General features: G+C 47.1%; 1 protein-coding gene across 5 annotated transcripts in view; it reads right to left on the bottom strand.

The window, feature by feature from the left end:
* Positions 1-1104: 1104 nt before the first annotated feature.
* TBX5 (T-box transcription factor 5) overlaps positions 1105-16862 on the bottom strand; it is a 44927-nt gene continuing 29169 nt past the window's right edge. For all 5 annotated transcript variants that reach the window (XM_062631171.1, XM_062631172.1, XM_062631169.1 and 2 more), the window contains 2 exons: positions 11418-11644; positions 1105-3148 (listed from right to left, as the gene is read on the bottom strand). In XM_062631171.1, the coding sequence (XP_062487155.1) occupies positions 2565-3148; positions 11418-11644 (811 nt within the window). In that variant the 3' untranslated portion in view covers positions 1105-2564. The remainder of the gene's footprint in view (positions 3149-11417; positions 11645-16862) is intronic.

The following is a 16862-nucleotide window of genomic DNA, read 5'->3' as shown; positions in this document are numbered from 1 at the left end:
GAAGGGTTGCATGATGTCTATGTCTCCTTCTGCTGGCAAACGTAGCCGATAGCCAGAGTGAGCTCCTAGGGTAGCATAGCATCATATTGACTCTGTCTAACCCAACATTTATTAAACCCAGTTGTTGCAAGCAGAAGACAGTAAAATCAGAGACAGCTGAGTGATGAAAGCTGTGTTGTAGCCAGCACTGGGATATTCCCAGCAGACACCATCTCCCAGGTCCTGCCTGCCACGGGACAGCAAGGTGGGAGCATCACCTTTGAAGGTGGTGCAAAGCCACGCACTGCAGTGCTGCTGCCACAGCCAGATGGGCTGCTGCTGGGGGGACAGGCTGGGGACACCTCCTCAGCTCATTCCCACCCTCTACTTCTTAGGGAGGCCATGGCTCACCAAGGAGACCTTTTGGCTGGATGCAATCTCTTTATTTCTCTGAAGATGACTTTCCCATCTTGTTTCCAATCCATGTAGCATCCAGCATCCTCCCCTCCTTTGTCAAGGCTGTGACACAGCCTTACACTTCCCCAGGGCCAGGCATCCCCCAACAACCCCTGTATGGGAATGGGAGGTAGCTCAGCCTCCACAAGGGCTTCCTGATGCCACCCACCTGGATTCCTATGGTTGCTTCTAAGTCTGCCTTGATGGGAAAGTAACCCCAAGGAGAGCATATCCCTTGGGGTGAGTCAGGTGGGAAGGACCTGGGGGACCCAGGCAGTTCTGTAGTGGACAAACACCCACCCCTAGACACAGCAGGCTCAAGTTCAACCCATCACTGCTTGACAGCTGGGATGCTTCACCTCCTGCAGTACATCATAAACAGATAAGAAATCAAATGTATGGGTATCAAGCAAAAAGAACTAAAAAAGACCACCTCAAAACATAAAGAAATTAAAACTACGTGGGCAGGTCCCTCGCTGTTGAGTGCATTTGGTATTTATTAGACACAAATTGGCACACAAGAGTATGAAAGCACAGCTAGGTAGGGACCATTGCTTTCTCCTTAGCTACATGGCTTTGGATACCTGTCTACAATCCCTCCCCTGCACATAGCGGCGTTCCCACATGTTCCCACCCGCGTCCTCAGTTGCTGACACATGGATATACCTCTTCTGTTCATTAGAATTACTTTTAATTAAAAATATATGTAAATCATATAGAGTGTGCACAGCTTGGAGAGGAAAAAAGAGAAAGAGAAGAAAGCAAACTTCCATTTCAATCAGAACTGTAACCCCTTTGAATCAGCTGTGTTGTGACAGACTTGAGTTCTTCAAGCTCCCATGTATAAATAAATAGCACCAGGAATTCTTACACCTGAAACACTCTGCAGTAGACATGTTTACTTACACACATTTGCTGTTGCTTCTCTTCTTGCCTCCCCCACTCCCAGCACTTCATGACTGTTTTCTGCTCCTTTTTAAACACATTTACTGAATAATTCACTTCACATACCCAGACCAGTATCGCGTTTTCTTTAGGAGAGGAAGGAAAAGAACACACCATAAAATGAAAGTCCGGGATTGCAAACAAGCATCATCAGCATTTTCATGAGCAAACTTCTTCCCTTCGCTGCCTGCATCCTCTCCCTCCCCTTTCCCATCGTTGCAGCTGGCTCAGAGCCCTGCTTTCCACATGCTGGTAAAATCCAGCAGGAGACAAGCCGTGGATGTTTCTCCATCAGAGGCGGCTGATGGACCGGGAGAGACCAGGAGATGGGAAGGAAGGAAAGAAGAGAGAGAGCATTACACACAAGTGGGAAAGGAGATGAGTTTACGGGGCTGGTTCCTGCAGAGATGTGTTTGAGGCATTCATAAGGAAACACAGCAACCCGCGGGGAGGGCTTCCACTCGTGGTACAACGCCTGGGCGAGGTAGGTACCTGCTTTGTTTATTTGTGGGTTTATAATACCTTTTCCTGTTAAAAAGTAACAACGATAATACTGATTTTAAAAAACAGAAAAAGAATAAAGAAACACCACTCCAAAATCCACCCTTGGTTAAAAAGGGATGGCGTTTTGTTTTTTTTTTTCCTCCTTTTTTTTTTTTGAGAAAATTGAAAGAAAAAATATATATATTATTATTTATTATATAACATTGTCAACATCAACACCACAAAATAAAAGTAACATCCTAGTTGTTTTCGTTCAAGCATTCTGATCGTGTTGAGAAAGGCAGCAGGAGTTTGGTGTCCCTTGGAGAACAAAAAGAGCAGGAGGGCAGGGAAGGGGATAGGGGCACAGAGCTGGCGGTGGCAGCAACACAAACTGGGTGGGGATGGTGGCAGGGGGGGACGTGTGCCAACCTGTTGGGTTTTCCTTTGAAATGAAAGAAAAAGGGATGGAGGAGGGGGGTAAGTCACACCGAAATGGCTGTTTCATCTGTGGCTTCAATCAGTGTCCGTCCCTCTCGAGTGCTATCGGTGAACATTCAGTTAAAGGAGTCTTGCAAAATACTCTCCTTTTTATTATCAACAGGGTTTTTGGGGTTGTTTTCTTTTTCCTTTTCCCATTTTCCTTTTCTTGTTTGCTTTTTTTCCATGGTTAATGCTCTTGCACTTTCCTGACCCCCTTGTTAGCTGTTCTCGCTCCACTCTGGCACCATTCCCACACCATGCACCGAGTGGTATTGGTGGGGAGAAAGGGTTCGAGGCACGCCATGGGAATACAGGAACTCTGCGGGCTGTAAGCTGCTGGGGGGGGACTGGATGCCAGTTTGAGGTCCGCACTGCCGCACGATGGGTTGGTGAGAAACAGAGGTTTGGTGCTGAAACATGCTATGGGTATCTCCTATTTGGGGGGAGGTATGGTTGGCCACGCTGCTGAGCCGGGGCATCAGTGGCCCCGAGGTGAAGTGGGCAGAGAAATGTTGGTAGGGTAACCTGTCCATGGGCTGCATGGCAGACACTGTGCAACTGCTGTAGGATGGCACGCTGGGCCACGTGTTACAGCTGATGTCCTCCAAGCTGGGTACGGGGTCCGTGGGGGGAGCGGAGCTGGCATACATACATGCTTGGCGCTGGGCTGATTCAGTCCTGTATGAAGTGTTCAGTCCCTGCTGTTGGGGGTAACTGGACCTGTAGAAAGGATCCTCATCTGCTGGAGAAGTTTCCATGTAGGGCTTCTTGTAGGGATGCTCGGTGGTGGAACATTCCTCATCTGTTGGGAGATAAAAACTCCTGGTAGCGAACAACAATACGATGCCCTCAGCTGAGCCTCCCTCTCCACAGTCCTCATTTTACCAAGGACACAGCCTGCTCAGAGCTGATCCAAACATGTCTTTCAATTATGGCAGTGTAAATACAGATCCCTTCTTTGGAATCCACCTGAATCAATCCTGCTGAAATCAAGTCTTGCACTGAGTGGGGAAGGGATTAACTAGGAGCTCTGGGAGGAAAATCAAGGCAATAAGATACTGGAGGGATCCCAAGGCTTAGCTTGCTTGATGATACCTTGTACACCCCCCTGAGCTCTTTCGTCTCCCTTCTGCTGCAGCACTTTGACCAGAGGTACAACATCCGCCTGTGGATACAGTGCACCTAACCGAGGTCCCCACTCCCAACTGAGATGCTCAGAGCGGATGTTGCTAACTAAAAGCCTTTTCAATTATTATTTTCACAATAAATGAGACAGGAATGGAGATCACAATAAAAATCCCCCCCGGGAGAGCACCAGCCATGGCACAGTTGAGACAATCAGATTTGGAGTTTTACAGCCCCATTCTTAAGCTGTGCCAAGGAGGGCTGGGCACACAAATCCCATGCAGGGAGCCAAGTGTAACAGCAAAGAAAAGTAAATTTCACAGCTAGAAGCAACAAGGCACAGCTTGCCCAGCCCTTTGTTTCCTGCAGCATCGAGGGCCAAAAGAGGGAAGGAGATAAACAATTTAGGTGAAATCTCTAGGGTGAAGCAAAATGAATAAATGAATATGCCCTTATTTATTCATTTGCAGGGTCATCAAATGAAATCCAGCTTTGCTGGAATGGATGGCAAAGTTCCCAAGGGCAAGCATTTCACCAAGAGATTTTAAGGACAGTGAGGCAGAGGGGAGCTTCTTCCGACCCAGATTAACTTTGCTGCTGCTTCAAGGACAAGATTTCTGGTGCAGGCAGAAACACATCCATCCCACTTCACTTGGAGCCCTACTGGCTGCACCCTTTCCATGGGGGGGGAACTGAAAGACAACCACATGAAATGACCCTTTCTGCATTTTCTCAACCAACACGTTTTGAGCTGCAATTTTTTTCCACCCTGAAAATACAAAGGGAGTAAAAAAAACCCCAAACCAGCTCCACAAAAAAGACTGGAAGCATCCTTCTCCTAAGAAACACTTGCAAAACCACACGTACATGGGTGCTGGGCTGCTCCAAAGCGAGTGCTTATGTCTCACCTTTAGGAGATGCAGATGGGCAGTGTGAGCACCTCTTGCTTCTTGTCAACATACTTATTGCTAGATACAGCCATGTGCTTCCTCCTGGAAGCTGAACCTACTCTGCTTGTAAAATAATCCATTATTCCCTCTCAGGTGTCTGCCAAGCCCAGCTGGAGCAACTGCTGCTGCAGTCTTCTTGACCCAACCACCCCAGAAAACATCAGGTACCGAGGTACACACCATAGGGACCTTCTCCTTGGTGTCCTTTGACTTTGTAATAGACATAAATTGAGCTGGAAAAGCACAGTCCCATTTCATGCTTTCTTCCTGACAACAGCAAAACCTGGCTCCTTTGTCCCAGCAACACAGAGCCTCGATAATCAACTTATCTCCCTCCTCTGCCTTTGCTTAAATTGGGACAGAAAGTAGGATGGGATAAGTGAGCAATGAAGTAATATCTTTAAAACAGCTGGAACAGCAAGCAGATAGGTGCAGAATTGTATCACTCTCCTTCATCAGGGTCATTTTATATAGGAGAGATGGAGAGGATGTTATCCCCTGAAAGCTGGAAGCGCAGGTCTAAGCTCCCTCCTGAACACGGGTCTATCCATCACAGGAGGTACATCTGGAAGAATAGCCTGAGCCCATGCTTTTACAGACAGCCTCAAAGTTTTGGATCCCTGTCCCACCACTGAGTAATAAGAACACTAGGGTGGAAAAACAATGTCTTGTAAAACGAAGCATTGTTCTGCTAATAAAGTTTTCAGCATTAAACCGCATTACTCCGCTGGCATCAGACATCATTGGCTTGGGGTTTGACTGTTTATTTTATTTCTTTTTTTTTTAATACACAACACAAAGTGGTCAAACTCTGGTTTTTGGTTGTGTAAAACTGCGCCTGACTTACAACCTCAGGTTGCTGATTTTTCCATCGAGCCCAGACATCCCGCTGCCGGCCCCAGCCCAGCCAGAGCCACAACATTATGGATCCGCTTCCAGGATTCATTGCAGGTGAAGGGACAAAACCAAAACCAACCCAAATTGCAGTGGAAACCCTGTAGGTGCTCTCTCGTCTTCCATAAGTTGTTGTGATGGCTTTGTTGGCCTCTCTGGATCCAACCCCACTGATGTTACATCAGGAAAGGGTATCATCAGCTCCAAGCTGTAAGATGTGTAAGGACACCGTACCCATCTCCAAAGTGACAGTCACTAGTGAAGGATTACAGTCTATCCTAACAGCTTCTGTCTGCCCTCTTGCCCCTCTTTCTGATGAATTTCCCATCTACATAACTTCAGAGTGCTGGATAAGGAAGAGAACAGTCCACCTCCATCATCGCATGGGATGATACAGACCAGAGATGCTCAGCTGGTGCCAGCAGGTGCATTTACACTGGTCCAAGCTCTCTGAAAATACAAAGTCTGATCTGACACTGTCCCACCACTCCTTGCAGAGGAGACCAGAGTCAGCACACAGCAGGCAAAGTGCCTCCCTATGGTATATGGAACAGATCTGGGAGTGGAAAGGGGACATATGCAAGGAAGAGGGTGGCAAAAGGAGGACAAGTCAAACAGAGCTCTCTCACAATGCTGAAGGCTGCTGTTTAAATTCATCCCCACCTGCTCTGGAGCCTGAACAGTCTGTGCCAAGGCCATAATCCTCTCCCTGAAGATCCTCTCGCCTCCTCGGCATCAGTGTGAGCAGGACATAGGAGATAACTGGTCTGCTCTGGGTTTGATTCCTGATGTTGATTCACTGATAGCACTTCATTATCCCTTTCCTGTCGCCACTGAGCCCTCAGAGGTGCTGGGCACTTCTGGGGGATGCTGACCACCCTCTCCTTTTGTTGCTATTCTTGAAAGCCAAGGGTGGCAATCAGCTCTTGTGACCAGTCCCTCGATACTGCGCAAGCCTCAGAAAGCAAAAGGTTCTGCCAAGCAGGAGGAGCTGCCAGCACTTGGGAGAAGCTGCTCCAAAGTGGATCCAAGGAAAACGGAGCCTGCAGAATGGGGTGGAAACTGGCGCTCTCACAAGGAATTTGATGATCTATCTAATGAAGGAGCTTGAGCGAGAGGATAAGCAGTTCCAAGATTTCCGGTATTTACTACTTCCAGCTGGGTTGTAAATACCACACAAATGGCTTTTTAAATGGAATTTTCTCAATTCCATCCAAAAAGAAATGCAAACATGTAAAATCTTGGGACTAGGGGGTGCACTGGGCCCACCTCTTCCCCTGGTGTAAATCAAAAGAGCTCCCTTTCCAATTCACGACAATCAGCTCCCCAGGACAGAAGACAATGAAGAATGGAACCAAACTGGTTTGGTTTTTAAAGTTCACCCACACTTCCAGTGCATGACAGTAGGTTCATTCCCACTTTGTGAGGGAGACACAATGGGTGATTATCACTGACATTGTTGGTTTATCTTGTCTGGTTTCTAGTATGAAACTAACATGAGCCTGAATAGCCAATACCAGCATGCAAAACTGACGAGGGCTGTCAAAGAAGACATGGAAAATGCAGATTCAACCCAAATTAACATCCCTAGAGGGCAAATGAGTCTTACATCATCGGACATGAAACCTAAGACACCCTGGTTATTTCAGCAATCACACAGTTTGTGATATGTCTGCATTACATTGCAGGGAAACACAACAGAATGGGTTGTGGGGTAGAGACAATCCAACACCAAAAGCTGGAACCTCTTCCAGGGAGGCAGTAAGTTGCCAGCACTGCCTGCAGAGGCACAGGAGGCACCTCCTGATGGGAGAATGGGATGAAGCCATTGAAATGAAGCCATTGAAACTAGAGTGCCACAAGCAACGTGGCTGCACAGCAAGAGCTGAGGGCACACCAGTCCTCAGGTATTTCCCCACCATGCAGGCAGGCTCTTCTTCAACCCTTGGTGTCCCAGCAGCTACCTTGCTCTGGGTTCCACTGCATCTACCCAAGCAGCAAACAGCTCCAGCTATAGCATAGCTCAAGCCTTGGCCAACTCATTGCATCTCTTAACATCAGCAGGACAAGCAGCATGTCCTCCAAAAAGAGATCCCATACCTGACTTTTGCCTTACAGGTTCTTTGAATGAAGCAAAAGCTGGGTGGGATGAGGAAGAAATGAGTACAGTCAACAAAGAGGTCTATCCACCTTGACAGTGCAGGCTCTTGAGGAGAATGGGGAAAGGCATTGCTGTATCTCCACCAACCTCATCAGACCAGGAAGGAGATGAAAGATACATTCTTCCCCATGGTCATGTCCAAGCTAGGTGGCTGAAGGATACGGTCCTCACTGGTTGGAGCCGGTGGGTTCTGCCACGTCCCTCTTCTCCCTCAAGAACAGTGCCAACATGACAACTTTTATAACCTCCCCAGGGAGAGGCTGATCCAGTCGCCTCCTGCTCAGCATCACAAGCATCCCAGAAGTCTGCCAAGTGGTTGAGATTGTGTAAGGCTGGGAGGGAGCAGAGGTTTAAAGGGATGGCTTTTTAGTTCACAGGAAATCTGAGGGAGCGGATAACACAAGGGAAAACAAGCCCCAATGCCTTAATTGGGACGTGGGGCTAAAATGAAAGACAGAAAAGCAAGCTGCCTGCTGGTAAGTCCTTTTGGGCTTCTCCAAGCACAACAATGAGAGAGGGAGAGGTGGAGAACAAGTAGGAAAAAAAGCAAACCTCTAACTGGTCTTTGTTGCAGCCTAAAAATCCACATCAAGAACTGAGACCACTCCCTGGTAGGATCCAGGGTTGGAGTTAATCCATCCTCTCAAGACCAGCAACCTTGTGAAATGTCATGAGAAACCTCAGTGTGGAGCAGGGATACAATGCAGGATGATTCTTGCCTTGAGGACCTCCATTCCTGAGGATCCATCATGTTCAGAAGGTCTCTGGAGCAGCTACCCCATTGCACCATGCTGGGGTTATTCCCAATGTTACAACCCCACACTCCCACCTGGGCAGCAGGAATGCCAGATTCAGAGCTCTGGGCTGTGTCCTTCCTTCCTTCCTAACCCAGAAGAACATCACCTCCCTGAAACAGAGGAGCCTTCAGAGATAACACCCCCTCGCAGCCCCGCTGCTCTCCCCTAATGTAACTCCATATCAGATCTCCAGAGTGAATCCATCTTCACTTGACAGCTAAGAACAACACTGTCAACCACAGAGCTAAAGCTTTGTCTTAGGTCACCAAGGAAGTAGAAGCTGAAAAAGGTGACTTCAAGTTACTTGAATAGAGACCTATTCTTAACTGAGCCGAAACCAAGACTTGACCTGCTGATTGAAAAGGATACAGAGAAACATCATGAGATGTCAAAGCTGGAAGGAGCCGTATCTGAGACACTATCTTGGAAATGGTATTTGCTACAGCAGATACAGACACCAGCTGGTCTCAAATCCAGCTGAATTGCCCTCTGCCCCTGCAAGCACTTCTCCATCCCTACAGCCTTGCAAAAAGGAAATAAGCCATTTGAGATAAATCCTAAACTGACTGAAGAGGAGTCAGTGTTTGGGGACTTGATGATCCAATGCAATCAATAAAGCTTCCAGTCCAGAAAACAGACAGAGGTGCATTAGGAGTGAACATACTCTTGCTTTCACTTTTTCTTAGATGGTGACGCTTGGTGAAAGTTATGCAGAAAAGTAGGAAAGCACGAGAACTCTGAAGGAAAACTTGATATTACACTTAGGAAGGAGAGGCTGGAAAAGGAAGAAAAAGAAGAATATTATAGGCAAGGTTATTTTCCCCAAGTTCAATAAAGACCCTTGCTCAGTGCTAGAAGAAAGTGCCACGCTCAGCCTGAGTTTGAGAGGATGCGTTGGATCACGTTCCGATTTATCTGCACAGAATTTCTCATCTCTAGTGACTTCTCTTTTTTCCTCCTTTTTTAATTAATTTCACTTTGCAAAGAGCTGCTTGGCAGCTTACGTTGGCTCTCTGTTTCCCATTAACTTTGTGTTTCTTTTCTTTAAGCCCGGGTGGCTGTTTTCGATTTGCTGGATGCATGGGAAGGGGGGAAAAAGGCACAGGGAGGAAAGCAGAGTGAGACATCCAGCTTCACGGAAGAAGTCGGTGGTATCGGACAGGACACTGCTTCTCTTTGATTAAAGCATTTGGCGGCTTTGATAAAAGGCTCTTAACTGCTTGTGCCACTCAAGCCATTGGAGAGATAATGAGGGGCCATCGGCCATACAGACAAGGAATCCCTTTGCCAGTTCTCCTGCACTTTCGCAAGGGCCACGCAGGCCAAAAAGGGGCCAGGGAGCTTCTTACAGGGCAGATAGTCGTCTCTTTTGTGACAATAAGAGGAAGTGAGATAATTGGGGGATTGAGGGAAACCACCCATGGAGACACCACTTAGTGGGAATCCCAAAACTGGAAGGAAACCTCTGTTGATTCCTTATCACGTTACAATGTGGAGGGGAATGATGAATTGCTCTGCGGTGCAGGGACATGCAGCAGTCAGAGATTGTCCAAAGGGTTTGTTGTCATTTGGGCCAGCTTGTTTTGGTTAGGTTTTGCAGAGGGGAAGAGGAGCGGGGAAAACTCAGATCCCAGGGCAAAGGAGCACCAAGGATGGATCACAGGCTGAGGGACACCAAGGGTGAATGGGATCTGCCTTTTCATCACCAACAATGGGGCATTGCAGCAACCCAGTTGTGTCAGAGCTCCTCAGCAAGGGCTATTTACCCCATCTCTGACCTTAGGGGACACTGGGAAGCCACTGCAAATCTTTTTCCCCACCAAACAAAATGATGATGTCTAGCATCACCATTTCCAACCACAGCTTTGCTATATTCCATAGGAGCACACGGTTCACCTGGTCAGCTGAAGGGGGGTCAGAAAATGAGGCCTCCATTCATCACTGTTTAGCTCAATCTCAGGAAAATATGAAGATTTCTCAATTTTTTTGCATTTGTATTTGTACACAACACACAGGTCACAACATCCAGGGGATTCACCAAGGATGGGAGAGAGATTTCCACTGCCCTCCTGCCTCATCTGCCAGCACTTCCCAGCATCCACTACCTTAGCCCGTGTGTCTACACTGCACATCCCAGTGCCCCAGGGGTTATGTTACTAAAAATAATGACATGTGGCTGACTGATAGGACCGTGCAGGGAAGCAGGAAGGGATCTGCTGTGGGGACAGGCTACCAGGCTGGAGAAATTCTTGGTGCATTCAAATGCCACAGTGCATGTTGACTCCTGCTAGCTTTTCCTGTGCCACGTAGACTAAATCCTGATAAAGGAGAACTAGGATAGGCTGTAGCCATCTCCTGTCCACCCCATGGGGTTGCATTCAACCTTGGAAACTCCCTATATTCTTCTGAGTGGTTGGGGTAGAGCTTGATCTAAGGCTTTTGCTATCTCAGTCCTGCAAGTGTGTTTGCATCTAAGCATTTGCGTTACTTTAGGAGAGGAAAGGAAAGACCACAAACTGCTCGCTCCTACATGAGAACAATTATCCCATGGATAGCATGGGGCTCTTCACGCCAGGACGAGCTGAGCAGTCAGTGTAAAGCCCTCACAGTTTAATCCCTCAAGCTCTGTCAAAGCAGGTCAGTCACACCAGAGGGGAACGAGCATGGATATCATGATTGTCAATCCCATGCACCGTTCATTAGACCGAGCATTTAAGTGGAATTGCTTTCTACAGACAACTGTCTCCCAACTGCGAGACTCTCAGTTGAAAACTGTGCAAAAGCCAAGCTGTCAAGGTATCTCCACTTGGAGATTAACCCTGTCTGAGGGGCTATGGAGGCAGATAAGTCATCTTTATCTCCGGCACCAGCTATCTTACTGAATGTGGATTCAACACGGGGGAAAGGCACTGCCACCCCTCCAAACAGCCAGCTCCCAGCCCAGCAGCACAGATGGGGATTTAGGCTACAATGAGAGGAGTTTCCCAGCCCAGCCTGGGGGACCTGCACAGCCCTCATCCCTTGCTTGTCCTCATGTGTCACCATAAAGCAGGCTGGGGCTGTCCATGGGAAACATGAGGAAACAACGCTGAGAGTCATGTTAGGAAGAGGAAAGCACCGACTGGGGAGCAGCCAAGGTCTGACCTTTTCTCTTGGTGCAGTGGTAGATCTGGCTGTGCTCCTGGGAGATCGGGTAGGGGTTGGCAGGCGGGAGCAGGTCCTGGGAGGTGCTCGACACCCCATTCTCGCACTGGTACTGGGAGCCCAGATTGGAGGAGGCAGAAAGGACCCTGGTCTCACCACTGAAGGGGCTGTGATTCGAGGACACTTTTTGTCTCACTGTGCTCCTGGGAACAACCGGGTACTCTTTACTAAAAGCAAAGAAACAAACAAACAAAATATCAGAAAGTCAATTAGTAAATAGATCATAAATAAATGGATTAATAAAGAAAGGCAGCACATTAGCGTCATGATGCTTGTTCAGACTCTCAGGCAGAGACATCCCTCCCAGGAGGCTGCAGCCCAGTCACACTTCATCCATGCTGCACTCTAATATTTCACTTTCCTTTCAGTATCTTTCCCTTTAGATTTGTGGCTCTTCCACCACAATTGCTTTTTACATCCCTACATACAACAGATACATGCAGTCACAGCAAAATACACAAGATTTATATTTACATATTTTAGTAGCACTTATAAAATACATACTGTTTGTATTGTATATGTGGATGTGCACGTGTGCACATAAAAACCACATTTCTGCCAAGCTGTCTTGGAGATGGATTAAATATTTAAGTCTGCTTATTCCCCCTTATGGTATTTGTCCCTGTTTATTTCCCCAGGGTCTGCAAGGTTGGTTGTCCTGGATGGGGGATCCCTGGAGCAGAAAACAAGCTCCACTTCAGAGCACTTAGGAAAGAGAAAGGAATAAATCACCAAGTCCTGCTGCACACCAGAGCTACACACCTCAGCGGAGCCAGGCTACGAGGGGGAGCACTAATGGAAAGTCTGGTTCATTCCCTTGCTCCGAAATCTGGTTTGAAGCAGGGATGCTTTGCCAACACTGGCTGGAAATCCCCTCTCCTGCAAGACCCTATAGTGTGTTTTGGAGACATGGCCAGACAAGACTATTCCTGCTCTGCAGGAGAGAGAAGTGAAGCTCAAAAAGTTCTCAGAGCCTTCAACCAAGGTGCAAGCCTCCCCCTGAGCTGCCTCCAAGACTGCTGGGAGCTCCCTGAACCAAGCACTTGCTAAAACGCCTAAAGACCAGGTAGTACAGCAACACCTCACGAAGTACCACCAGGCCTAGAGCAGCCATGACCCGGAACCAAGATTCCAATGCAAGCTTTCTTCTTCAAGGCTATAACAATCAAACCAAGCTGCCTTTGAAGTACTCTACTCGTCTGCCCAAAATCATTCTGCTGAAGCAAGGACAGATCCTTAAATCCCACCAACAGGCTCACCTTCCATGTGAAGGAGGAGCCCTGAATCTCCAATCAAACCCTTTAGAGAGGACCTATCACTGTAGGAACTCAGATCTTATATACAAAGTTTAGCAATAGCATTTACATAAACCTACTCAACAGCAAGGAGCGTCCATCCAAACCCCTCCTGTGGTGGCTGCCAGAAACATCAGCAACCGGGCTGTAATGGAGGGGAAACTCACCCAGGAGCTCAAACCCAAGTAAATGTCTCTCTCCTTGTGCCACAAAAGCTTTCCAAACCCCAGCCACTGGTGGCTTGCCAAAGAGAACCCATTCCAAAGGTGGGGTTTCTTCCCCTGGAAGCACAGCAGCTCCTCCCCACAGGAGCATGGCTTTCCACCCACTTGGATGGGCTGAAGAGGCATCTTTTTCTCCTGAAGTCTAAACTGTGCACAAGAACAAGAGAGAGATGGACTGGGAGGAAACAGATTTATCCCTCAGACACACAAGACAGCGATGGATGCCAGGGTATGTGGTGGGCTTCAAAGGACCTCTTTGCCTGTGGACACCCCACACCAACATTTCCACCCTAGTAGCTCTTGCTGCTGGAGGGCATCTTTGGTGGCTTTTCAGGAAGGTCAATAGCTGTGGCCTTCAAAACTCCTATGGCCTTCAAACCTTCTAGGTTCTAGGGGATTTTCCAGCCCTACCACGTCATGTTCTGGAGCTGCCTGCTCTTTCACACAGCAATACACATGGAAATAATACCAGCACGACACCCCAAAGCTGCACCCCCACCATGTTGCCCTTCTAAGGGGACAATCCACAAGGAGATGATACATGAACCTTGCCCTCATCTCTCCTCCCATGCTGCATGGATCGACTGGTTCCTTCTTCCTCATCTCTAATACTACCGACACCAACTGCCCCAGGAAACAGCAGAGCCTCACTATTACTTTCAGTGGGTACCTCTGAGCTACGATGGAAGAGAAGGAGGAACATACCATGACATGATGCCACACCATGTTCTCAGTGGCTTTTCTGGAGGATGTAGAAGTGATTGTTTTCACAGTTTCTCCCTGCTTCAGTGCGGAAGAATTGGATGTCTCCTGGGGATGTGGGATTAGGTCTGCATGGGGGTTTCTTACAGTAAATTCTCACAGTAGATCACAGGGACCCCATAGGTATCAGACTCTCACTGTGTGAAGCACCACACGAACACTAAGAAGCCATCCTCATCCTAGATACTTCTCACCTAAATCAACACTTCCTCTGAGCTGAGATGGGTGAAAAAATAACAACCTGATTGGTTTTTTTCGATAATACAAGTTTTCTTTCCATAAAGGAGCTGTATGCCTGAAACAGCAATATTTTCACCCTGAGTGCCAGCATAGGTGATGTCAGGATCCCACATTCCCATTGTGCACTGGGGACCGAATTCCTTTCAGACTGCTTTTCCCAGGGGACACAAAAGCCTCCATAAGCATAGAGAGCTGTGGTTTTCTGCAGGAGCTACAGTGGGAGCAGGGAGTCACATTGGAGAGGGAGCAGGTTGGAGAAACCAAGTTTCCAAACAGCAGTTCCCAGGAGGTATCGCTATGACTTCTCTCCAGACTGAAATATTTCCATTTCAGTCAAAACATGTTGGGTGCTATTTTTGCCAAAAAAATCTATTATTTGAGGAGGGAGAGGAAGGAAAGTATTTTCTAACCAAATAGCTCGAATATTCTCTTTCTTTCAGCTTGCTATTTTTCTGTACACAAAGGCAGTTATCTCTGTATTCCTACCTATTCCTTCCTTATAGGGGCTCTAATAAAGAGATATCTTTGGTGCCTTGTAAAGCAACATCATAGAATCATAGAACAGTTAGGGTTGGAAAGGACCTTAAGATCATCCAGTTCCAGCCCCCCTGTCATGGGCAGAGACACCTCACACTAAACCATGGCACCCAAGGCCTTGTCCAACCTGGCCCTGAACACTGCCAGGGATGGAGCATTCACAACCTCCCTGGGCAACCCATTCCGGTGCCTCACCACCCTAACAGGAAAGAATTTCCTCCTTATACCCGATCTAAACTTCCCCTGTTTAAGTTTGAACCCGTTACCCCTTGTCCTATCACTACAGTCCCTAATGAAGAGTCCCTCCTCAGCATCCCTATAGGCCCCCTTGTGCCATCCTGAAATACTTATACTGTTTCTTGAGCCCACTCTACATGGACTGAACAAACCATTTGAATTTGTCCTTCTGTCTTTTAAAATGTTTTGGGGTGCTTTTTTTTTTTGCAGCACCTAAAAGTCACTATTCCCAAAATAGCTGGTCGCAATCCTCAGCCACAGTTTAATGGAATGAAAGGTTTTGTCCACCACCAGCACAAAAATGACTGTTGTGTCCAGAAATTTTGCTATCCCAAAAAACTGTAGCTAAGTAGGAAGGCGGGAAAGAAAAAAAAAAAGCTAAAGCTGGATTTACACAGACAATATAGGAAACTGTCCACACAGCAAGGAAGAGACTGGGCCAGAATGTCAGTTTTACACGGGGGTGTTAATGGGCTTTCCTTTTTTGCATTAAGAATTGTAAAATCAGAAGGAATCAGTTAGGGGAAAGAATTTACAAGGAAGGAAACTGTCGTTGGTCTATTTAAAGTCTGTTGGAAGCTAATGATGAATATTCAGACTGTAGTTGGTGTATTACAATAGCAGAAGGGGACTGGAAGGAAGGGGGGAGCCGCACTGCACAAGGTGCTCTACAGTCTCTGCACCATCAGGCTTCCAGCTGAAGGGCCACCAGGAGAGAATATTACTTGGGTTTTCATTAAACCTTGGGGGAAGAAATCAGGGATGAGTTCCAAGTCTATAGCAAAGGAACTCAGTATGAAACCCAGACCCCCACCTGGCCACGTGTTTCCCAGACCTGTAGGATAGGACATTGGTTCTGCAAAACCATTTCCTACAAACACACACATTCCTCTTTAGAGTTAATAACCCTGACACCAAATGAATCTTTCCTGTGTTTCCCTAGCACTTACACCCAAATCAGACCTCTGCCAAGTGGAGTTAGTGACCTCTGTCTCATTTTCTCTCATTACATCTTCCCCCTGGCCAAATAACATTGTCACCACGATGCACTCAAGAGCTCCGTCTGATCACTTATGCCACAAATTCATATTTAGCAGAGAAACCAAAGGAGCAAATTCAAGGTTTTGTAATCTCAGAGCTGGAAACCTTGTTGGCCCCTGCAAAGTGATAAAAACTGTGAAAAAGTATAAATATAGACCTTCACGGAGTGATATCCAGTCAACTTTCTTGCCTATCAGTGTGCTGCAAGACAGTAATTATTGTCAATGTCTTTTCATGTCAGACTTGAAGTTTCCTAATGTACCAGCCAACGCACAGTGAATGCAGCTGCCAGCCAAAAAACTTGTTCAAAATCTCTTTGAAGATCCATGGTTTATAACCAGAAGCTTCTGCACTGAAACATGCAACCCCTACTGACCCTAAGCAAATTATTGTAGAAGATGCTTCTGATATTTCTGCAACAAAGCCTTATATGCCAAGGCTTTCCAGAGCTGCTGCAGCTCATGGTAACAACTCCAAAAGACTTATTAAATGTCAGGTCCCAAGGAGCACACTGATATCTGTTTGAGGTCAAGATGAGGCATGATATGGAAGAGGATTAACCCACTGTTAGCTGCTGCGTCCTTTGAAGCCCCCAAGCTGGGCACTCTCTAGATCTTGTTCACAATGACAATTCCTAACCTAAAATCTGATCAATCAGTGGCCAACTGCAGCAATTCTCTCCACTCTTTCCAAATTGCCAGAAACCTCCTTAAAATTAACTGCTCCTTGGTCACTCACTACGAAAGGACAAATGTTTGCTGTCCTAGAAGTCCTGTCCCCTTTCACACACCCAGCACCTGTGGATACAGGGGTGCAGAATCAGTCTCCAATTCCAGATGTGCAAATATAACTCAAAGGCATTTGGTTTATATTTCCCAGGCCACCAATTGTTGTCCTTCCTGCTGAGACTTGAGAGTAGGAGAGAAATGGAAGCCAGCCATAACAGATATAGAAAGAGGAAGAGAAAATGTAACTGTAATAAGTACACCATCACCCAGGAAAAAGGAACAAACCAGAAAACAATTGTCAAGTGCATTCATTTCAGATTA

The sequence above is a fragment of the Pezoporus occidentalis genome, unplaced genomic scaffold (genome assembly GCF_034315485.1).
Source record: "Pezoporus occidentalis ecotype Australia unplaced genomic scaffold, CSIRO_AGI_Poc_V1 ctg37, whole genome shotgun sequence".
Classification (NCBI taxonomy): Eukaryota; Metazoa; Chordata; class Aves; order Psittaciformes; family Psittacidae; genus Pezoporus; species Pezoporus occidentalis.
Note: the sequence above shows the minus strand (reverse complement) of the source record. Positions and strands in the feature narration are given on the sequence as shown.